The sequence below is a fragment of the Ammospiza caudacuta genome, chromosome 1 (genome assembly GCF_027887145.1).
Source record: "Ammospiza caudacuta isolate bAmmCau1 chromosome 1, bAmmCau1.pri, whole genome shotgun sequence".
Lineage (NCBI taxonomy): Eukaryota > Metazoa > Chordata > Aves > Passeriformes > Passerellidae > Ammospiza > Ammospiza caudacuta.
Genome location: NC_080593.1, coordinates 92,617,471 through 92,641,982, shown reverse-complemented (window position 1 = coordinate 92,641,982; position 24,512 = coordinate 92,617,471). Strand labels below are relative to the sequence as shown.

At 41.1% G+C, this 24,512-nt stretch overlaps 1 protein-coding gene across 1 annotated transcript in view; it reads right to left on the bottom strand.

The window, feature by feature from the left end:
• GALNT12 (polypeptide N-acetylgalactosaminyltransferase 12) overlaps nt 1-22,986 on the bottom strand; it is a 47,436-nt gene extending 24,450 nt beyond the window's left edge. Inside the window, exons 1-5 of the mRNA XM_058810310.1 lie at nt 22,607-22,986; nt 8,689-8,858; nt 7,781-7,970; nt 4,231-4,416; nt 1,878-1,995 (exon numbers count right to left, since the gene is read on the bottom strand). Coding sequence (XP_058666293.1) covers nt 1,878-1,995; nt 4,231-4,416; nt 7,781-7,970; nt 8,689-8,858; nt 22,607-22,986 — 1,044 coding nt within the window. The remainder of the gene's footprint in view (nt 1-1,877; nt 1,996-4,230; nt 4,417-7,780; nt 7,971-8,688; nt 8,859-22,606) is intronic.
• Between the last annotated feature and the right edge of the window lie 1,526 nt (nt 22,987-24,512).

Here is a 24,512-nt window from a genome sequence, read left to right as displayed (position 1 = left end):
AAGCATGTTGCGTACAAATACCCAGATGCTACTGGCAATCTGCACTAGGAAAATTGGCCAGGCATATTTGTTGGCCGTTGCACAGCCTGTCCTGTTAAATCATTTGTCTCCCAGGAATTGCTTGAACCACCTGCACCTACATGCTGGCTTAGACCCTTGCAGAGTGTCTGTGCACTCTCTCCTGAGGACTCTGCTGCTCCCTTTGTGCTTCTGTGTGCTGGGCTACCTCTGAAGCTTCCTCTCTCCCATGAGGAGACCTCTGTCCTGCATGCTGAAGGAGTAAAGGCACTGCTCACACATGCTGCTGCATCCCAGGGAGCCCTGGCTCAGGGGAACCTGTGATGTACAAAATGAGATTGGCTGCCAGAGCCTCATAGAGGCCAATGGCAAGGGAAGGGTGGGTCTAAAGCAGCAGCTGGGACTGGGGCACTCTGAGCCAAAAGGAAGGGTCATGCTGCATGCAAGCCTTGGTCTCCCCAAAAGCAAGACACAAAGAACAAGAAGCCAAGAACTGCATGCCAAATGTGCCATATTAGAGGTTTTCTTCAAGGAGTTGAAGTTCTGGGTACACCGGGACCAGAGACTCCTGCTTCAGAAGGTTCCAGGGCTGATGGAGGTGGGTGAACTTCTTCTCCCTCCAGGTGGAGGCCTGCTGAACTAGACCAGGACTACTGACTAGGCTGTGCTTGGGCTTATGTGCCAGAAACTGTTCCCTAGGTGAAAAAGGAGGTGGTCATGAACTCAGATTGAAGAGTGTTTCCAGCTGACAAGTCTTCCAAACAGAGAGAAACCATATCAACTCTAATCCTGTGCTTGTTATTCCTAATAATTTTTGTTCCTTATTTTTATACCCTCTTTTCTACGATTTCTGCACTACAGGCAGCAGGAAATCATAACAGCAGCCAGGAAAACTCCATGTTTCTCTGGTTAACACACAGACATCCAGAGAGACAGTCTGCTGATGTCTCCTTTCTCAAGAAAGTGGTTTTATAACATTAAAATGCTATTTAACCTTGAAATCTGTTGTCACCTGGTAAAAAATCCAAAAATCCTCCTGAACCATGAGTCAATGACTCAGAGAAATGCAAACATGACCATCAAAAATAACAGATGATGGGCAGAACAGACAAGGGTAATCCAGGATAATAAGCTGTGAACTCCATGAAAGCCAAAAGAGGCATCCCTCTTACATCACCACTGGATGGCTTCAATGAGCTCAGTGTGATTTGGGGTAAAGCACAGGCAGCCAGTGCTCAGGGGGAATCAGCACTGGTAAAGGTGAGCAGGGAGAACTCTGCTTTGCTGATCAGCCTGGACTGTGCTGTGTCTCCTCTCTTTTCCTGCTGTAAATCCTTTCCATTACAGCTATCTGACTCACATCTGAGCACTTGGTCACGCCTCCTGTGGGCACAACTCTACAGTTACTGGAGATCTTCCACCTTTTATAACCTTTGTACCAACTTTTTCTGAGGTGAAACAGAAAAAGACCTTAAAATTAGTACAGGGGCTGCCTTCTGCTGCCCCACTGGGAACTGCTTGCTCCATCAACCAGAGCAAGAACTCTGAGTCACATCAAAGCACTACAAATCTTCTTCCCCATGACCTCCTTCAAGCTGCAGGATGTAAACTTCACCCACTAGTATCACAGCCCTTTTTCACATTTTATACTAGAGCTCAAAACAAAGACATGTATTTAAAAATTGCTTTAAAATGGCTAGTTGGAAGAAAAGTACAGTAATCCTGAAGTGCAAGAACAAGATACTCCCTAAATGCTCCCTTCTTAGCACTTAGCTACCTCATTAAGTAAAAGGGCATGAAGAAAGAAACAGGAACTTGTTGTATTCTGAGGAAAAGAAACTTTCAATTAAGCCACCTACCCTAAATGAGAATTCAAGGTTTTCTCCTCCCCAGACTTCCATTCCTGTGTCATAGGAACCAAGATAATCAAAGTACTTCTTGCTCACAGAAAATAATCCACCTGCCATGGTTGGAGACCTATGAAAGAGAATAGAAACTCTGAACTGAATAAAAAAATATTAAACCAATGTAACAGATAAGAAAATACAACATATTTTTATTTTCTCAGTCTTTTGTGGATACAAAGTAACAGTCAGAAATTTATCAATTATTATGAGGCCATTTGAATTTAATTTTGCATTAAAAAAAACATACCTGAAGCAACACCAGAATGTAAAAATATTGTGTTAAAATACATTTTTCCAATTGCAGTGTCTGTGTGTAAATGAAGAGCCTCTTCACATAACAGAACATTACTTCTTTGTGGCAGAACTGTATTAGTTGGCTCTGAAATTTCAAGTGCTGTGTCCTTATATATTTTACTTAAGCAATAATTAAATAAATACTTGTGCTTTAGTAATTAAAACCAACATTCTTGATCCCACTAATATAAATTAAAAAAACTCTCACATTTTAATTATTAAGTAAATATAGCCCCTAAAGAGATTTGTTTTCTTTCTAAGAAAGAAACCATCTGTGTGTTCTTAAATTTTTTACTAAGTTTTGGGAAAAAGAAAACAACAGGAGTCATGGCTGGGTCCTCATTGAAGATCACAAGGCCCACAGTGACAGCACACTTAAGGGATGTACTTATATTTTGGTAGAGTGTGCACATGTACATAAATTTGTATTTGTTCAATGTTGTTCCCTATTGTTTACAGTTTTAGGATGACTTTCTTTAAAGTGCCAAGTATATAATGGTGATTAGAACTAAGTTCATCTGGCATTATGTGAATTTTCCAAAATGCTGTTGAGGTAAATATCAACAAAAGCGAGATGAAAGATCAATTACACTAAATCTGTCAAAACCAATTTTACCAGCTTTCTTTTTGAAGCAACACTGTCTCACACTGTCATATGTTGTTTCAAAGAATGGAATGAGATGAGACAAGACAGAAGGAAAAATAAATTCCATAACCAGTCAAGTCCTTCTGTCTCCCTCCAGATCTCTCCAAACCAGGCTGTTGGTGACACCACTCCCAGCACTGCTGCTTTCTCCAGACACTTGTCGAGCTCCCAGTCCTCAGGCTACCCTGAAACTTTATCCCCCATCATTTTCCTCTTGGCTTGTCAAACACAATTCTTCTTATCATGAAGAAAAAAAGCATCATATTTGAACTAAATGTTTTTAAAAATATTTAATCCATTTGTTTTTTGTTGGTTTTTTTTTTTTAAGGACAACATGGACTAATACATGCTGAGAAAGACTCAATTACTACCTCACTTTTCCCATTTAAAAAAAAAAGTTCATTCTGTTGAGTGTAAGTCCATTAGTATTTGTGAAATACTGGGAATTAATATCATGATAAGTAACTTAGAAAAGACTGAGAAAAATTAGTAATTCCATATTTTTTGTGGTCTATAAAATAACAGATAAAAGTACTAACAAAATTACGGTATTAAAATTGCCAAACAGGTTAACTGACTTCAATAAACTGCTGAAATACAGAAACTTCCATAGCAGATGGGGCTAGGTTTAACATGGCAGATCCTCAGCTATCAGGATCTTGTCTACCATTCCCATTATCCAGATGTCTTGCTTGTTCTATTCTCTTACCTCTCCTAAATATACAATGTTGAGTGACAAACAGTACCAATTGATGGCATCTTGTTTTAAAATAAAACAAAATTAAAACCCATAATGAAGACATCAGCCTGAGCTCTGTGAGGCAGTCCTTCACAGAAACCATAGTGGAGAGAGCTGTATTGTTTCACCCCTGTAAAGAGCTGGCAAAATGGTTCAGCTTTGAAAATAGCACACAGTGAACTACATAGCACAGGAAAAAATCTTCAAAACTGCTTTTACCTTCTTACTGGTTGGTGATTTTTTTTCCCCTTTTCATCGTTGCCCATGATACATATCCTCTACAACACAGAGCTCTTTGCTTTGCACAGAGGGCATCCTCCAGTATTAGTTAATCAGTTACACTCTTTCCATGTGCTGGTAAGCATCTGTAAGAGTTTGTCTAGAGGAGTCAAGAACCTACTTTGCAATAGGCTTTCCACATGGAAGATGAAACAGGATTTTCAGCTTTTAGAGCACTATTTTTTCCAGGAATATGGTAAACAGGAGCTATTTTGGAAAAAATGGGGAACTAAACAAAATACATACTTTTTAGTAATATGTTCATTTCCCAAATATCTTTCAGCACCTGGCATTTTCAGGTGAAATCAAAAACACATGCACAGTTTTGAGGATGCATAAAAATTAACCTGATCACATCAGTCTTGGACTTCCTCCGTTTTTGTTCTCTTTCAGGGATACTGTGCCAAGTGAAGACCAGGCGCCAATCAAATCCACCAATCTGTGGCTCACCAGCATTTCCCAAGTACTCAAATGTGTTCCAGTCAATAACATCAATAACAGGGCAGACAACAGCTGTTTCTTCTTCAGCAATCCTGGTAAGGTTTTAAAACAAAAGGGTGACTTCCATTAGAAACATCTCCAAAATTAAAAATAAAAATAAAAAATAAAAATAATAAAAAAAAAACAAAACCCAAACAAACAAACAAACAAAAAAAAAAAACAAACCAAAAAAACCCAAAACTAGAACTGACAGGAACAAAGAATGCTTACAATACCAAACATGAAGTTTTGCTCCTTTTCAATTCACACTGCAATAAGAAGGAAATGATGATACAATAAATACAAGAATAACCCCCATTTTCCTAAATCAGGAGGATGTATCACGATGAACTCCACTGGCAAGCATCAGCCTTCCTGGATGGTGGAAGCAAGATATGCCAGATGGACTGAGATAACACATTCAGCATCTGGCTTGGCTGCCATAGCCAGCACCACTTCATCAAGAAAAAAAGTGTTCATTTTCTTTTGTACAGGTAGCTGTTTAAGAGAGCAGTTTGATTGCATACTTTCACAGTGATGAATAATAAACCAACCAGTCTCTTGGCCCTTGAAGTCATGGCTGTTCTTGTAACTGTGACCATCTGCAAATGTTGCAGTGAGTACTGTAACAGTAACTCAAAAAGAAGCCCTGAGCTTAGAAAAAACCAAACCTGCAACATGGGAATTAGACCTCCAACAATGAAACACAACTGAAGGAGGCCTCAAGAAACCCTGGCAACATAGGAGATGAAAAGGAGAAACAAGACAGCACTGCAGAATGACATTCCTAATACAAGGGTGATCTAAAGATAGTCCAGATCTTTATCATACTACGAATACATCAGAGCTGATGACATTTCTTGCAGGTTTACTTCTACAAGGAGATAAATCCCTTCCTCCCATTTCTCAATATCATGCAGGGTTTTCAGGATTCCTTTCCAAAAGGAGTCATCTTTATAGGAAGCAGTGGGATTATTAGCCTTCTCCTCACCTTCTAAATGGCCCCCCTCAGTACTAGGAGCAACATCAAGCACACAAACTCAAGCCAAGGTCTTTCTCCTAAATCTCTGTTTAGCATCTTCCCTGGTCTAGTTAGACACCCCCTGATAGTTCAGTGAAATGCAGTCACTTGTTTCACTTAGAGATGCAGATATGCACTTTAGTCCTGCATCTTGTATTTACATGTTTCAGAGGTGAAGGAAAACTGAACACATTATATTGTCAAACAAGTAAGAGATGCACTACATCTGTAATCCAAAGGAAGCTCATTCCTCATGGGATTGTTAGGCTAAAAATCTGTACACTGACCAATGGCTCATTGTAGCTTGTGATGGTTAAATGCAGCAGAGAACAGCAGCAATTCCAAAGTAGTATTGTCTGAGCTGAGAAAGACTGCCCAAAGTGTGAAATGGCCTCTTGTGGCTGGAGGGAATATGTGAAACAGCTGTTTTCTTCTTTATGATCTCCCATTGAGACCTTGTTTGGTAGAGCACACGAAAGGGCTTATACAAATGTTGTTATCTCCTATCTCACTTGCATAAAACTTAGTACAAATCCTCATTGCACAAAGCAATGAAAATGATATCCACACATAGAGGAAAAGGAAAAAAACCCAATAAAAAGTAAAAATATTTTCCTCCTCCTGTAACAAGTAGGAAAACAAGTAAATGTAGGTAGCTGGCATATGATTTCAATTATGAAAGGAGTGAAGTAAGTGAAAAGTCATCACTTTTTCTGTAAGTTAAAAATTAGCTAGATGGTACAATGCACAGGCAGCTTACAAATACAGCTATGTTTGCACTGCAAAATGCTAACACCGTGGTATTGCTGCCATACATTTGAGTCCGATATGCCGCAGAAAAACCCCTTAGAGATGCATGTCTGCATCTGCAGCAAGAACGGCAGGAATTCCAAGAGAGGGCTAACTTGTTACAGGTGGTGACAATTGCATTTGAAAAAATCCCAATCCTTCCTCAAGATTGCCATCTAGTGGTGCGCTAAAGAAGTGAAGAAATCACAGATTTTCCCCCATCAAACACTTTTTTTAGTTAAACTTGTGCCCGTGATTTGAGGTTTTATCCCTTTTCCTGTCTTCACGCTATCATATCTACCCCCCAGTTATCTGGAATACACTCAGTGTGAAATTTAGGAACAAGGTAAGTATGACAATTTTAAGAAAAGAAAAACCTGAAATTGTATTCTAGATACAATTTCAAAGGGACATGGGGAATTTGGGAACACAAGACCCACTAGGAATCACGAAGACTTGCACACATCAAGACACTTGGTGCTTTTGGAAGTCTCTCTCCAGTTTGTATTTGGGCTGTTTTTTCTGTCCTCTACAGTATCTGGTGGGAATCCTAATAGGATCCAAGACAAAACACTGGCCTTGAGGAAATTTTTTTTTTCTTTTAATTATGTTTTAAAGAAAGCTGGTTTTCTACACACAATAATCAGGAGGTCTGATTCAGGTCCTTTATCTATCAGTACTTATTAATGGCATCCAAGGGGGTAAAGCCATGAACTGTGAGCAAAAGGGGCAAAACTAACAGATTGTAATGTGATTCAGGAGCAGCAGGTGCTGTGGTGAGGTGCCAGTGGCTGAACCCATAGCAGGAAAAGTCAATGTATGGCTGCTGGTACACATGGGTGAGGCTTCAAGAATATAATAAATATTCTCAGCTGAAACAGAAGGCTAGTGTTCTGGTTTCTAGGGGTTTTCTGTTAGAGTTTTGGGAAGGTTCCTTGGTTTTTTTGGTGTTTGTTTGTTTGCTTTCAATTAACCAAAGTTTTCTGAACAGTCTGACAGATCTGCAGAATTAACAAGAGACCACACAGGCACAAAGTACAGTGTCCCAGGACAGATGGTTTCCAAGTAAGCGTCAGTGTTGACATAACATTTACTCCTCCCTATCCTACACTATGATGCTTTATGTCAGAACCAGTCTGGAAAGGTGGATTTGCTCAGGACTAAGAAGATGGAGTTTATTGACTTGCATTATGCAAACATTGCCTTGCAGGGCACACATTTTTCCAGACCTGCTCACCCAGGCTGACAGAAATAGCCTCCTTGACCAATATAGTTCCAAAGCTGGAGGTGAGGACTCATCGTCTTGAAAACCAAAACTTTCCATTGCCTGAAGAGGCAGCTTGGTCCTCAGGGAAAAAAAATAAAACAAACAAAAACAAACAAGCAAAAAAAATCAAAACCCACCATGCCACGATCTCTCAAACTTCCATTTGCATTTGCTCCCCTACAGCCAGGAGACAAACACCAAACACTGGCAGTGCCTCAGGGACCAGACTGCAGCAACCTTTGGTGAACCATGAGTCATTTTTCCACTGCAGAAGTGGGCCAAACTGTCTCGCCCCTTCTTCTCAAAGGGGAGAGAAAACTTGCCCAGAGCACAAGCTCACCTTGCCAGCAGTGGCTCCAGCCAGCCCTCATGGCATTCACAGTGGCAGTCCAGGAACGTCAGGATGTCTCCTTTGGCCACAGACGCCCCCAGCAGCCGGGCTCGGACCAGCCCCTCCCTCTTATTTGCGCGGATAAGACGCACCTTGCGTAGGCCAGCCACGTAGTTTTCCAAAGTCTCCTTTAAATGTTCTGCAACAAGCCAAAAAAAGAGGGAATAATACACTCTGAAATTATTTGTTTATGTCTTTCTATAGGAAGCTCTCTCCTCACTAGCATAACACTTATAGTAGGGCTCTAAAGATTGTGGTACTTTGAACTCAGATTTGGCTATACATGTTTAGAAAGGACATGAAAAAAGCACAAAACCTGGATTTGGACAGAAATCACAGTTACTTTGAAGAAATTGAACGCTTCACATTTACCTCTGTAATACATCCCCAGATTGATAAGAGCTTCTCAAATGTTACTTAAGACTTTCTGTATAAAAGTTTTATTCTTAACACAATTCATGTGTGGTGGAAAATGCCAGCATTGCCTTTATGTCCCGTTGTTCAAACAAGACCAAAGAACTAGGTCACTGTCATTATATGAGACACCAGGGGAGCGTTGGTGCAATTGAAACTTGCTCAATTCAGGAAACCCAAAGTGCTCTGTTCAGACTGTAGTCTATCTATACACACAAGCACTCATGTTACAGCACAGCAAACGTGCTTCCCCATTCCAAACTAAATTTGGTACATAAGCCAAATTTTTCACTGGTACACTACAAGAAAAACTTTTTCAGTGAGAGGCCTTTGTTGTACAGTTTTCTGTTATGTGACCTGAACAGCATCACTCTTTCTCCTATGAACTGGCTGACCAAAAAAGCCCATCAACAATCAATATTATTTAGACTTATTCTTCCTACCTTTGTCACTGTAATCATCTACAAGGATAATTTCTTCCAAAAGTATATCCGGAGATGTCTCAAGAACACTGTGAACAGTTCGCAGAAGCGTTGACCAAGCCTCGTTATAAAAAGCTATCACAACAGAGGTTTTTGGCAGGTTATAATAATCATATTTCTCCTCTCTGCATCTGTAAAGGTGGGGGACAACATTTAGTAGAAGTGCAAAAGCATTTAATAATTTTCAGGAAACAATTCTCAAATCCATTTGCATGCTAGTTACTACCTGCAAGCAAGAACACAGAATGGATCTTAAAAGAAATGCATGTGTGTGGAAAATTGTATGAGAAGACATTAGGAAGTTGCTCTTACAGAGGTTCCATTTCCACAGAAGCATTATGAATAAAATTCTGCAAACTATCAAAATGTCTAAAAAGAAAAATAATAGGAGGTATTCTGGGCTGGTGTAGCTGCAGTAGCTGTTTTTGCACAATTTCAAATAGAAGAACAAGTAATGAACAAAATGTGCCTCAGATTAAAGGAAAAAAAAAAAGAAATGTAAAACCTCAGTGCAGTAAAAACAGTAACATAAACTAGCGATAACTGTTGCTTTGGAAAATAGAACAAGTGCTAGACAGTAAAAATACGACTGTGAAGGAACAGCAACATATAAAGAGGAAAAAAAACCCCAAACCAAACAACCAGCAACAAAACTGAAATGTATGTACACTGAAGCAGAATTTGGAGAGACCCCACAACTGGCAAAATCTAATAGTGAAATCCACGGAAGCGTAAAACAGATATAGAAATGCACGGTTTTGGCTCTATGGAGAGCCAGAAAGTTTGCAAACCTTTGGATTAAGCTCCAGAATGTATTTCCTATAAATATATATATGAACTTCCCTAAATGAACATAAGGATGCCAAGAAAGTTATAGCTGAGCCAAATGTATAAATTCTTAAAAGAATCCCCTGGTTTAGAAGAATTTTAAAATAACGATGGCATCTTCTACAATTTCTCCTCTTTGCTCAGAGCATTCCATATTGGCAGCTTTTATTGCCTGCAGTCAACAAGGCTTGTAAGGGGCAGAAGGACAGACTTCTGTAGACTGCTAAATCACAACAGATACCAAGGCAGGTAGCAGAACAGCAGCGAGTCCTCCAGAACATGTGCTATGGGGAGCTGAAAAGGGAAATTAAAACTGATCAGTAGAAAATGCAACAGGAAAATACTTTAGGTCAATTTAGAGGCACAAAAATTCCCCAAAACACTAAGAAAATTATATTAGATGCAAACTGCTTACCTATAGCACATTGAGAATATTTTAACAAATTATTTATGTCTGCTGTGTCTGCAATTAAAAAAGGCTTATAGGTTTCTTTGGAGATTAGGCAGTATCTATTAAGATCAGTTGTACAGAAAGAAAAAAAATCTGAATCTGATTGTGCCTAATATTAAAACTCTTATGAAGGAAACAATAAGTCAGTAGAGTAGTTCTGTAATAAATATATGAAAACGAGGAAGCAACAGGACAAATGACACTCAGGCAAAGGAGGCACCCAAAGGCTGCTTCTCAAACATGGCAGGAACGCCCCGTGACAACACATGTGCATACAGACATACATACATAGGTACTACACATAGACACACACATTGATACAGTGAAGTTCAAGAATGCCTGTCCCTCCAGGCTGTAACTTATCTTGAGGGGCTTTCACAGAGGGAACTGTCTCACATCAACACCTGGTGACAGAATTGATTTATTTAGCCAGACATTCATGTATTGACACGGAAAAAGGAGTGACAAGTGACATTTTAATTAACTTCTTTAATTGTAATGCAGAAAAACCCACAGTATGAATCCAATTTTAGAAATACATATTTAATTTAATTTAATTTAATTATGTTGAAAAACATTTCTGCTCAGTACTGCCAGGAAAAAAGAATCCATATACATCAGTCACTTGTACCAGGTAATTTTGAGTTAATTTCTTGATGGAAATAGGATCGCTACATACCCAGTTTAGAAAGCTGAAGGAAAATATAAATAAATAAATAAATAAAAATACCAGGAAAGCATTCTTTGAAAAATATGTCAGGAATATTCATGGGGAAAAAATGCTATATTCCATTTAAAGAAAGGAAACCCAAAAGGTCTAAAGAAGCTTATAAGTCTAATTATAGATTAAAGACTTCAATGGATTTGCCTGAAATTACATGCTGGAGATGGAAAACATAATTTGGCACAGAGCAAGGCAATCTCCACAGTTTGTGATTCACTGTGCATTGCTTCCTCCTTCCTTGAGCGCACCCCACACTGCAGGAAAAGGTCAGCCTACTACAAGGCATACCAGAACACACGTTTCTTAGGTTTCCAAAGTCAAGAAAGAGGCCAGCACTAAAAAATGGGTTTAATTTACCAGCTCTGTGGTGGAAGGCAGCACAGGAGTGCAGAGAAGTGACCCACCATGGTAGCAGGGCAGGCTGCTGGCCAGCCTAACCTGAGCAGTACCCTGATGCCCTTACTAAAAAAACAAAACCAAAACAAAACAAATTAAAACAAAACCAAAACAACCCACCCATATTATTGAACTTCTGTGCAGATTTGCATGTTTATCTCAGATATTATTTCCAACACATACTTCTTGCTAAATTGCTAGAAGATCTCAACTGTTAGCAGTCTCAAACAGTGTTGCTAAAGTGAAGCACACTTTTCCTTATCTTTCTGTAATGAAAGAGTTTCTCTAAGCCTTAAAAATTAATCCCATTCGGGAGATTACAAACCCAAAGCATTTAAACCTCGGCAAAATTATAGCAGAAGAAAATCTTTAAAAAGCTAATGAATACCTGAAATGGAAATGCTTGGCAGTGTTGCTGAATAACAATTAAGTGGTATGCATATGGACACTAAACATTACCACTTCACAAGATATAAAAATTTTAAAAAACCCACTATGAGTACAAAACCTGATTGAAAGCTTAGTGGTCATACTCATCTTTTCCATTCCTCAACTCCTGTTTACCACAGAAGTGCCTCAGCAGCCCATCTTCTGTATTCACACTTGCAAACTTCAAGATGTACTTTTATTATCCATGTGTCAGCCAAGCATCCCAGCTCCTACTTTCCAACTGAATCATTTCACTCCTACTTTTGGATTATTCAGAAAAACAAATGCATATCAATTACAGTATGCCTTTAAAATGACAGCAACTGGTGACAGCAGTCCCAAAATACGTTTCTGCACACACTGGGAACATCTATTTATGCATACTATACTGCAACCTGCTTTCAGCTTCTGAGGAGGGCACTCTTTAGTGCCACCCTCAAACCCGTAGCACTGTCCTTTCCAATAGAGAGGATCATGTTAAGACAGTATTAATTGCATCTCACATTATTCATCCTAAAAACTACCTTTGAGCTGATCATCTGGGTTCTGCAGGTCCACAAAGACAGATCCAGAAGGCAACTTGCCTCACTCTCCTTAAGCCATTGATCCAGCACAGCCCAAGAGACCTCAGCGGGTCCCTCTTGTCTATAGAGGCTTGATTATGGAACATTCCTTAACTTTTCTGTGAATAAAGTTAAATGTGGTCCCTTCCACTGGCTGTCATACATCACTTTGAAGCTAGTCATCATAACTACCAAATGGTTGGTAAAAACATAACACAGACAGAAGGAAATTAGTTGCCTGTAAGCGTGACATTTCCAAATATGGAAAATAAACGCAGATGCATTTGAAATCCAACATTCCTTCACAATTCTCCTTATCTTATTCAATCACAGGAACTTTACTGTTTTGTAATAATTTTGTAATTCGTATTTTAATATAAACAATTACCTAAATTAAAAATGGCATGTTGTGCATGTTGAGTGGGTTCATTTTCTTCAGAGAAGCACACATATCTCTAGTCAACCTGATTTTGGTAACAGTTATCAGATACCAGGATCAGTCACTGAGGAAAAACCTGTTGCCAACACATCCAAGAGGCCTTTCTAGAGGCAATAAAATAAATGCATATAGCTTTAAACAGGACTCAGATTTCAATGGCAGACACTGATATATAAAGAATAAGAGCCACAACAGGTATGGCAATGCAAAGGAGTGACACCTGCTCAGTCTCTGCCCTCTGGTCACACCTGATCTCTGCAGATTCGCTAGAAAATGCACAAGCAGAAGCCTCGTGTAGGAATGTGCCCCCTGTTGATCGAGTGACAAAACTATCCTTTGTCTCCTTCAAAAGGAAAAAAGCCCAGAAGTTTATTTCCTCAATCAGCAAAAAGGGCACCTCACAGGATCTGGGGGACTTCACCTCAAACTTAAGGGTAGCAAATTGGACAGAAGCCAAAAAGTCCCACCTGAGCAATTTACTTGAAAAAGAACAAAGAAGTAATTGCTTTTGTGAGGTGTTTTACCAGGAGCAAGAACCTCTTGCACCTGGCTCAGTTTATTCTCTCTAAAGAGTTTTGTTATTTTGCCTTTTATTAAAACTTTTTTGTTTCCAACACGACCACAGAAGTCATCATGCTGGTTTTATGCCTTCTAAGGTAGCTTAGCTATCTTGGGTGTGAAATAAATCTCCAAGAGCTTATGAAACCTGGCTGAGGAGACCAATATTTCAGCCTTGTGCACAGTAGAGTGACAGACAAAACATGGCCAGGACTGCCCCAGCCATCTTCCAAGGAGCAGACGGGGACACTATGATGCTCCAGCATCATCCTTCATTTCCCTCAGGCACTTTCTGCCACACTGGGTGGGTGTTCCATGGACCCTCCTACTTGATCACTGTGGCATAAGACAGGCATAAAACAAACAAAAGCTTTGTCTTTTGGCATTTCTTAGCAATTTACACTAAGACAACATCTATATTTTAGAATTCTTAATGTGTTCATCCATAAATCTTTAAACCTGTCAATGGGAATAAACAGAAAATAATGCTGAACATAAAACCATGTTCACTATGTACTGCTCTTTCTCTACGTTTCACTACAACTTCTACTCAAACATCGAAGTCCACAAAATGCAGACTGAAGCCATACATAAAAGTGCATCCTCACACATCCAAATTCCTGTGGGGTTTTGGTTTCGCCTTTTTTACATTGCATTTTTAAATCACAGTCTAACCAAGAGTAAACAGCTGACAAGTTTAATAAATTAACCTTGGAATCTACTACACTACACAGTCTCCTGTTAGCAAGTTTTACAATAGGTTATTTATTAGAAACCAAGGAGACATCACTCAGGAAATGCCTAAACAAAATTAAATGGGTTGTTTTCAAGAACATTTATGTCAATTAATGTAATCACTCAATTTATTTCTTTGTAAAGAGCTGTTTCTCTAAGAGATGTGTATCTATACACAGGGAGAGAGCATGAATGTGTGCACACTGGGCGCACTGCCATGAGTTAATTAGGAATGGTTGCTGACATGGTCTTACTTGAGACTTTCACCACAACTGTGACAATGATACAGAAAGGGAAAACAGACTTTCAGTCTCCAAATTTGATCTTCTATATGCACAGTTACATATATTTTAACAACAAAAAAAAATGAAATGTTCTCTGTCTGAGTTTTCAAAGATTTGTTAAGAACACAAACTGCTCATCAATTATTTAATGCTTTCAGAAGGTATACTGTGTAAGTTTTGGTTTTCAAGTTTCAGTCTGAGTGCCCCAGGCAAGTTCAGGATTGCGCAGCTTCTCTCAAGAAATGCAAAACAGCACGTGTCACTGCTGAAGCTGATTTATTTAACTTGATTTATGTGACTACAGTAGGTGACATATACACCCCATCCCAGTGTCACCTGGAAAACACTGCCAAGGTTCTACTTCAGGCTGGCTTTACATGGTGGGCTAGGAACCAGGTTGGCTGGGTTTGTTGTGATGGACCATAGACATGCTGACCCACCACACAGCCTCCTTTCCTCTTCTTAATTTGAACAGCTAAAACACCAACTGAAACTGCTCTTTCAGTAGGAGGTGTGCTCAAAAGGGACATTTTATAGGCTGCAATAAATGAGGCTGATGGGGATGAATGGCAGCATCTCAATCTAGTTTCACCATGTTCACTCCCACTCCATAAACTGCAGAGGCAGCAATGTGGGCATTGGAATCTGCCAAGTACCTTCACCCAGGAGAAAGCATCTCTTTCTCTCACTTTCCCAAAGCCATGGCACAGGACACAGCAGCACTGGGATCTTCTATCCCATTTTCTACTTGTGCCCAAGCTGCAGCTTGAGTTCTGCACATCCATCCACAAGCACCCTGAGCCCTGCTGCATGACACAGGTGGCAGCACTGGTTTCTAAGCCACCCCACAGTTACAGTCCCTCACTCCAGGCTGAATATATAGCTGAACATCCACTCCTCATCCCTCTGTGTGGGAGAGTAATCTATGGATAAAATGCAGCACGCGAGCCAAAAGCAACACCTCCCAAAGCCTGGGATACAAAAGGGCAACATCTCCAGTGGAATTAAAGGATATAATAAACATTATTCTTATCTCCTCCAAACACTGCCCAACTTTCCATAACAAATTTATTTTGTCACATAAGACTACCTTGATCCAACTGCCAGTTCAGGGATTTTCTTCTTTTTTTTTTTATTAAAAAAGGTTTATCTGGGCATGGAGAGGCTACACCTGGTTTTACACACCTACACAAGCCATGTGTTCAACTATTGCAGAAAGAGGCATTGAGAGTTTACAGAAGGTGTGTCTTGGAGTGAGTAGCAAAGCACACAGCAGCAAAGTGCTGATAACTGGAAAAATGGCCAGATTATTTGGGGCAAGGCTGGAACACAAGCAGGTGAGTTCAGGATGCTGGCCTACACTACCCCACTGCTTGTCCCAACCTAGCAGGCTGGCTAAAAGCTCGCTAAATTACATCTGCTGAAACAAACCATGTTAGAGAAACCACCCCTTTATAGGCCACAACACTGTGATATGATCAAGTCTCTGGAAACAGAAGCTGGTTTGATTGTGAAACAGTTTTCCAGGTTATTTAATGCTCTAAAGAATGATTCTCCCAATGACAAGGAGGTACAGAACAAGACTGACTGCCAAAAGCTGTCTTAAGATTTCAGATAATAATGGGCTGTACTGCCTTGTATACAAACATAGTAAGAAGCAAGAAAGAAAGACACGAAGTCTGAAACAGAAGAAAATATTTGTTAAGAAGTTGGGGGTTGGGAAGGAGGTGGCAAAGAAAGCAAAATTCTTTAAGACAGATCAAAAATACATTAAGAAATAAATGTCTAGAAATAACAAGTAAGAGAATTTACTAAGTCTGCATCCTAAAATCCACAAATTTAGGAAATCCATAGAGCCTCCTAATTCCAAATTGTTAGAGAAATACTAAAGAATTTCCTAACTGATCCAGATTCTGGATGTGCAGATGAGAAGGAAATTCTGCATGTGACAGTGAGGAAACCCACTTGATTTTTATTTTATTTTGCTGAGCTGAAACAGTGGTTGCATTTTGCTCAAATGTTTTCACTTTTCTTCCAAGATAGTGTGATACACTTAACCTTTCCACAGAGACATACTATTTCCTATACCTACATTCAAAAACTTACTTTAGTGTGAGTAATTTGATTCATGACAAGAAAAAATATTTTGCAAAGCTATAACTGAAAGAAGCTATTGTATTCATCACTACAAATAAGGTGTGGATGCACCTGATCCTTATAGACAATTGTTTAAATGAGAGCAGCTTTTGAATTTTTTTTTTTTAAAATCAATTTTTGCTTACTATCAATCACTGATCTGGGAACTTTTTCAATTTAAAAATTAAATCAGCTGAAACCAAGCAATAATCTAGATGTCAAAGGAAGTTGAGGAAGTCTACCAGAAGCTGGAAAGGAAAGCGGTGAAAAATAATCATGTGAGCTCTTCTGGAAAATATTTGCTGGGGGTTGTTAAAAGCATAATGACAATGAAAAGTGACACATTTTTACAGATGACAGGAAACAAAAGTAGCAAAGTATCCTCAATATCAAAGCAATAGTGGAAGCATTGCTTCATTTTGTACTGCAAGCTTTTTTATTTTAAAAAAGAAAAGCAAAAACAAACAAAAAACCCAAAACAAACAAACAAAAAACCCCAAAAAAACCCAACTATAGTGAAGAATTATTTTTACCCCACTTACTGTCTGAGGAAAGAATGCAATGTCTTAGAGAAACATTGCTTTGAGGGTCTAAAGCCTGTTTATACATTAAAGAAATCCTGCCAACTAACACTAAAGTAATGACTAAAAGGTATTATAATTAATATTGTTACTAGTAACCAATTACGTATTTCCAAAAAAGCTCAGAAATCGAACCAAAAAATCCTAACACCAAACAAGCGACCACAGTGTTCCAAAACCACTACACCAAACACACTCTTAAGTGTTTAATGCAAAGCCTTGGCTTGCAAGAAGTCGTGTGCTGTGTCTCCTGATCAGACACAAAGCTGGGAGCACCTGTGCCAAAGCCAGCTCTGGGCACAAGGTGATGGTTTAGAGGGAAGGGATGTGCCAGAAAGGTCAAGCTGCTGCAGCTCACCTCTTCAAAGGGTTCTATTTCCTATAAGCACAAAAAAAAAAAATTATATCTATATCTATATCTATATATATATATATATATATAGATATTCACTGCAGTTATTTCACCTTTAGGTAAGAGATGAAAGAGAAGCTCCTGGGTGAAGTCAGTCTTTCACTGTGAGCTGAGGAGGGAAACACTCAGCTGCTGCTGTGCCTTTTCCCAGAACAGGGTCAGGTTAAAACTCCTGGCAGGAGTAGCTGTGATTTTTGGAGTAGAAAAGGAACCAAAACCTAGTACCAAGGCTTATTCTTGGAACTTGCTAGCAAGATACTATCAGACAAACATCCTGGTATAATTTAGTATTTACAGCCCAGAAAACAAAACAAACCACAGAAGAGAGACTTTGGGAGAATCAAATTCAATTATGGGAACAAACAGGAAAAACAGTATTGAAAGACAAAACAATCTTAGCACAAGATTGTTTTGGTAAAGTCAAACATAATATTTCCCCAAAATAAATAAAATGACAGGCATAAGTGGTGGTGGCAGAGGAATTTGAGGATTCGTGTATATCTAGCTATCTATACAAAGACACTTAAAGATATACAGACAGACATACATAAAATCACACATATAAAAAAAATTATATAAAGAATCTCTCCAAAACACAAAAGATTACCTAGAATTAAAGAACAAACCACTAAAACTTTTTTTTAATAGCTGAAAAATACTATGCAGACCACATTCAATATTTTGGGGGCTTTTGTGGCTACTTAGGAAAGACCAGAAAGAATTAAAAATCCATTTCCTTGTGATCACAAGTAAAATGAGTCCCAAGGGCTGAATCAGGCTTCTACCATGAAAGAGAAAACATGAAATGCTGAGTCAGCAAAAAAATGCCTAGTCCTGACTTGCTCCTTTTGTACCTAGAGTCAGCTGAAAGGCAACTTGTGTGCTTTGACAGAAACTATCCCCAAAATAAGTGAGCAATGCATCCCTACTGTAATACAGAAAGAAAAAGTAGAATGCCTAAAATCCAAAACAATGCTTGAAAAAAGCCCTTAATCTAAAAGAACTCATGTAGAAAAACTGGAAATGTAATTCTTACACATTGTAATAAGCTGTAAAAGGCTAAGAGAACATATCAGTTGTCTGCCTAGCCCTACAGTCCTGTAAAACAAGCACACAAGGAGAAGCCCATGGGACACAATGCTGAGGTGTTGTTGCAGGGGGAGGAAGGCAGAGCAGCAGCAGCAGCAGCCAAACCCATGGCCCCAAGCTCATCAGACCCACTTACAGAGGGGCATCAGCCCCAACAGGCCCCTCAGTAAGTCAAAGTCTGACAGAGGACACTTGCTGGTTTTAAACCTCCTGTAATTGTAGCTCACTTTATGAGTACAAAATCAAGAAATGAAGGGTAGATGTTGGGAAGACAAGCTGAGCCATCCAGACAACCTTACAATCAGGGGACAAAAGCAGAAATAAATCACTGTGGCAGTGATGTTGCATGTAAAGAGGTGTTCAAACATCATTAAATGTCCATCCTTGGAGGCTTCAAAGTTGGACTAGACACCTCAAAGTTTCCTTCCAACCTCCATCCTTCTCTAAACCAATGGCTTATTTCACTTCTAGCCTTGTATAAACTGTATCATCATTTAGTAACTTACATTCTTATCCATAAGATTCTTCCAAGTGGATATTTTTATAGATTATTAATAAATAATGTTTATTTGTTTATATGTATACTTTCAATAAAACTAAACAATTCCTGTGTGATGAAACACATTTTCAGTTGCTGATGTCAAGCTCAGACAGTTAAAGGAAGCAGAAATTGTCTAAAGGCAACAATTGTAGTCGTCAAGTTCTTTGGGTCTGTGGGTCGATAGAAACAGAATCAGTCATCACAAAAATCAGGTTACGGTGGTGGGGACAAGAAGGAATAACAACTTGCTGAATATTTTCACTGTCAGGAATATATTTGTAGGAGAAAGGTCTATATTGGAAACCTCTTGGATTCATAGTCAAGTATCATCAATCAATACATTATCTGAGAGAGTAATCTCAGCCAGACTATTCTTCTCTTCCTGTACAGTATTACCAGACATAGATATTAGCAAATACCTGCCACACTTCTGTTCCCATGGCAGGTCCAGGGTGTACAACATGCAGCAGCAGGAAAAGATTTTTGGCACGTGTTTCTGGCACAGCAACACCTTGTGCAATCATTTTGCATATCACATTTATCAGGTTACTGGCTCAGATACTCTCTATCTTATTAGCAAAACTCTAGTTTTCATTGGATTCAAATGTTTTCACCAATTCACACACACAGAGTGGGTTCATTCACCAGTGTGGAAGGACATTAACATCAAAAGGAGCGTTGGGGCATCCAGGTGGTGGTAATGTCGTTTCTGTTTCCCTTTTATTCTCCCATTTTTTTGGTATCTAAAATTTCCAGATTGCCTCCACACACACAAGAATATGCTGAAACAGACCAAAAGCCCATAGCCCAGAACGGAGTCTCCAAGCATAGTATCCATCAATACCTCCTGAATATTTGATTTAAATTTTTTAGTGGATGGACTATGCTTTACAGGAAATGGATTTTTGGAACAGGGAGGTGGCAGAATTTGTTTTATCCATTTTCATGCATCAACCATGTGTTGCAGGAATCCTGCAGGAGATACACTTCCAGCAGGCCACCTGTCTTTCAGGCTGAAGACCTGTAAATTAATCACTTCTTTATGAAAGCCATGCTGTAAGTTGAACTGCATTGAGTCCAGCACAGATTTCTGTGGGACTTTATCTTTGCTCTTTAAAACAAACAAAAACCAAAACTAACCAAACAAAAAAACTGGGAAAAAAAACCACCCAAAACCCCCCCAAAACTGCTTTGCAGCTTCTACTCAGTTATTTATAAATGCAAGAAATTTCCACATTATTTCACAGTTGTTTAAGGAACTCATCAAGTAACAACACACTTCTTTATCCATATAATTATGAACTTCAAAGAACTCCTATAGATTTGTAAGACACGTCATCCTTGACAAAAACCTTGTTGACTTTCTCAATAGATCACACCCTCCCATCTGTTACTAATTCTTTCCCTTACCACAGTTTGTAGATAACACACCTGGAAAAGATCCAAGGATTGCCAGCACACAGTTCTCTGGTTCTCTGCTGGGACTCCACTAAAAAAATGGTGCATTTGTCACCTTCTGGTACCAAAGCTGTCTCACTGATCACATATAAAATTTAGCCTTTGCATGATTTTGGTGGACCGCTGAAGTCTAGTTGCCATCTACCATTACTACTTATTTCCCATAATTTGGAGTCTCACCCATCAACAAAATGTCCATTAAAGGTCACATATAGTCAAGCATTACGAAAAGAAAAGGAAAGAAAAGGAAAGAAAAGGAAAGGAAAGGAAAGGAAAGGAAAGGAAAGGAAAGAAAAGAAAAGAAAAGAAAAGAAAAGAAAAGAAAAGAAAAGAAAAGAAAAGAAAAGAAAAGAAAAGAAAAGAAAAAGAAAAAGAAAAAGAGAAATTTTCCCTAGACTTGAGATTTCAAACTGTATAACCTCTAATCTTGGAACTAAGTGCAATGCATTTTCTATGGCTGTGGGCTGGGCTTGGTGATAAATTCTTCAATTTTTTTATTATTATGGAGTTTTTTTACTTCAATCTCTTACATGGTCTTCCTTCTTGAGAGAAGGAGTTAACACTTCATTGCAAAATTGCCTTTGGGAAAGTTTTTTACATTTGCTGTGTGAGTTGGAGAGATGCTCTGTGACATTTTTGCCATAATTTAGATTTAACTGTGCACAAAGGCATGAAGCACCTGCCAACAGTACAATACAGCCCCAGCTTCAGAAGGCAATTATCTCTGAGATTATGTCACTGATGCTTCTGTGATTCTTCTGGTTTGGATACGTTTTGTCATTTCAGCATCCATATATTCAAATCAAAAAGGGTCTGCTGTTGTAGCAAAATCTATTTAAATTATTTTCATTTCTAGAATAGTCACCACACCCATCTATAATGTCTCCTATTCAACAACTGTGACCTTCCATTTTTTGTAACACCCTTTGTCATAGGGAAATGGCAGAAGTCCAAAACAGCTCATTGAAATGATTTAATTCTTCCCATGGAAATGAAATTTAAATGGTCCTTTTTGACCTATGGTCTACAGACTGCTGATAAGAGGGGAATAATAACTAAGTAAAACAAGCCTAGTGTCAGGCTTAACTTATGATCAAAAGGCTTTGCATTTGCACTGCAACTTTTTGAAAGCCATCCTAATATTCATGCTTTAGATTCAGCACTTACAATTAGGGTTGGTGAAACATTGGGCAGGACACAGGGTGTGAAGTGAATGCACGGGAGAGCCAGAGCCCTGCTTTTTCCACTGCTTTTTGCTATCATATCCTTCAAACCGGCTGCAATGAAACAAACCAGCTGAAGCCAAGCTCAAGTGAAACAGAAGTGAGGAGTCAGTAGCAGCCGTGGCTCCATCCCAACCCCTGTGACAGCTAGCATATCCCCTTAATTGGCTGGCCCTTCCTCTCACCAGCCGGCAGCTCACTCTCAGGACAGCCCAAGAGGTGCCACCCGCAGTATTTGCGCAAGGGCACAGCAGTCAGACCTGCTGTGCCACGCTGGCTTCACACTGAGCCATTGCCCGTAAACGTGAGCCACCTCATCAAGCATTATCTAAGCCTTTGTTTGCAATTGCCTGTGCCATTATCTGCCGCTGGTGTCATAACTGTACGTGTAATTAGTAAATGCACCTTGTTCCCAGCAAGCATGCATCCCGGATAAAGCACAGTCCCACTTTAGAACACTGTTAGCCACCTTTGTGAGCACCATTTCTAGCTCACTCCTGGTAAAACTGCTGATAAAACAATCTCCTTTAAACTGTGCGTCTTAAAACATTTGAATACAATGCACAGCTGAAATCTGGGAAGCGTAACATTTGTAAAGCTGGGAGTGACTGAGAAAGTATGCTGCTGCCCATGGTGACTGATCCAGGGAACAGCAGCAGGAGAAACATGACAGAGCAGCGTAGCTTGAGGACTGAAAACACACTACCAGGGCTACAGGTGGGGAAACAACCTGTACACACTCCACCAACACGCGACTTCGTACTGCCTTGTGTAGGTGCGGCAGCCTGGCAAAGTCATCAATCAACTTAACTCTGAGAGCGAACGCTGTGATCCAAGAGCGTTTGTGATGGGAAAGTTTCCAAAAGCCTCCACGCTCCTGAGCGAGAGGTACTTGAGAGAGACCGGACTACCCCGCGCTGCCTGCTGCCAGCAGACACTCCGGTTTGCCGGAGCGGCTCTCTGAGCCGCAGCAACAGCAGTGGCAGGCACGGCTCCCCTGCCCCGGCCCCACCTGCCCTCGGCGGTACTCACAGCGGATGCCAGCGCTCGGGCAGGCGGCGGTGCAGCGAGATGCGGTCGCTCAGGTAGATATTGATCTGGTGCCGGCGGATGCTCTCCTCCTGGCGGCGCTTCTCGGCCGGGCTCAGCTCCAGCCTCACCGCCCGGCCCAGCTCCCCCAGCGCCCCCGGGTCCAGGGCGGGCTTGGCGTACACCGGCCGCCGCAGCAGCTCCGGGTCGGGGGACGGGGGCTGCGGCGGGGCGCGGCGGGCGGCGCGGAGGGGCGGCGAGCCGTGCCGCCACACGAGGAAGCCGAGGGCGGCCAGCAGCCCCAGGGCGAGCAGCGCGCCCTCGCCCCGGCAGCCCCGGCCCCGCTTGCCCCAGCACATCCCGCGGCCGAGGCGGCCGGCCATGCCGAGCGAGCGGCGGCTGCCGTCTCACGGACACGGGCGCGCCTCCGCGAAGTTCTCAGGACCTGCCCACGCCGCGACAGCCGCCCCGCCGGCAGCGCTGCCCCGCCAGGAAGCCCGCACGGCTCCTCCGCCGCCGGCTCCTCCCTCCTCCCCGCCCCGCCGCCGGCCAGCCCGGAGGGGCGCGGCGCGGAAGAGCCGGGCTCGGCGCTGCTGCGGGCCGGGGAGCGGTACCCCAGCACAGGGAACCCGGCCCGCTTGTCCCCCGGCCGTGCTGCGCCCCTGCCGCCCGCCAGCCGCCTCCCGGGAACGATGTCCCGCAGTTTCCTGGTGCTCGGAAGGCTGCTTGGCCCCCGAGGGTTCCGGCATCCCAGGGAAGGCACACACGGAGCTCCAACCTGCTCCGCGTTCACCCTGGGTACACAACCGGTGGAACCAGTGCTGGTGCTGACCCATCCCGGGGCAAGGAGGAAGTGGAAGCCATCCCAGTTCTGCGGGATCACACAGAGCTGGGATGCGGGGAGGAGGGAAGAAAGCATGTTGCCTTTTGCTGTCACCCTTCAAGGGAAAGGTGATCTGGTTGCCTTGAAACTTCAGAGACCTTCATAAGCGCTGGTAACTGCGTGGTGGATATGCCATTTCCCCAGCAAGGGAAAGATCTGCTGGCACTGAGCTGTCAGGGCCACAGCAAGCTGCTTTGGCCTCTGGAAGTGATTGAGATAGCCCTAAGACTTGCTGTCTATGGACAGAAATTTTCAGAACTGCAGGACAACAAGGGAAGTTATTTCCCTCAAAGGGACTAGGAAGAGCTTAGGGGTCAAAGGGAACAAATAGGAAACCAGGCTTCATCCATTCTGGTGCCTGTAGAATAGCACATGCTTCAGAAGTAGAGCAGAACATGGGCTAAGAAACCATAGACATTAATGACAAGGGTTTTGGCTGAAGAAAGGAGTGTTCTTGGTTGAAAAAAGTCAACCAATGTGGCCTCATTGAGAGAAATCCAAAATACTAGTGAAAATCCCAAGTTTATTATACACATAATAGGCAGTTCATTCTATGGCTTGACAGAATCATGGAGGAAAAAAAAACAACAGCAGCACTAGTTAGAACTTTCAGACTTGCTTCATACTCAACAACATATCCATACTGATTGTTTTACTTCAGCCCCTAACAGTATGAAGCCCCATCTGCCTAAACTTGTGATCTGGAGACCTGAGATTACACAAGAGCTCCTGATTTTGCGTTTGAAATACTTCAACATAAATGTAACATAACTGGATACAGTTTCTCTCTCATTAGCAGCTGGGAGCTGGAACTGGTTTCGAGGCGTTATTTGCTCCATGCATTTTCCATGTTCACTGCAACATCCTCTGCTGTTGGAGGCCTGTCAAGATCAGCCCAGCAGAGGAGTTTGGCCATGCCCAGAGAGAGAACTTCAGTACACAGCACTGGGTGGTGCTCACCAGCGCTACTGGGGAGTGAGTGAAACTAACACTAAGGAAGGGAAAAAATAAAAATGTCACCACTAT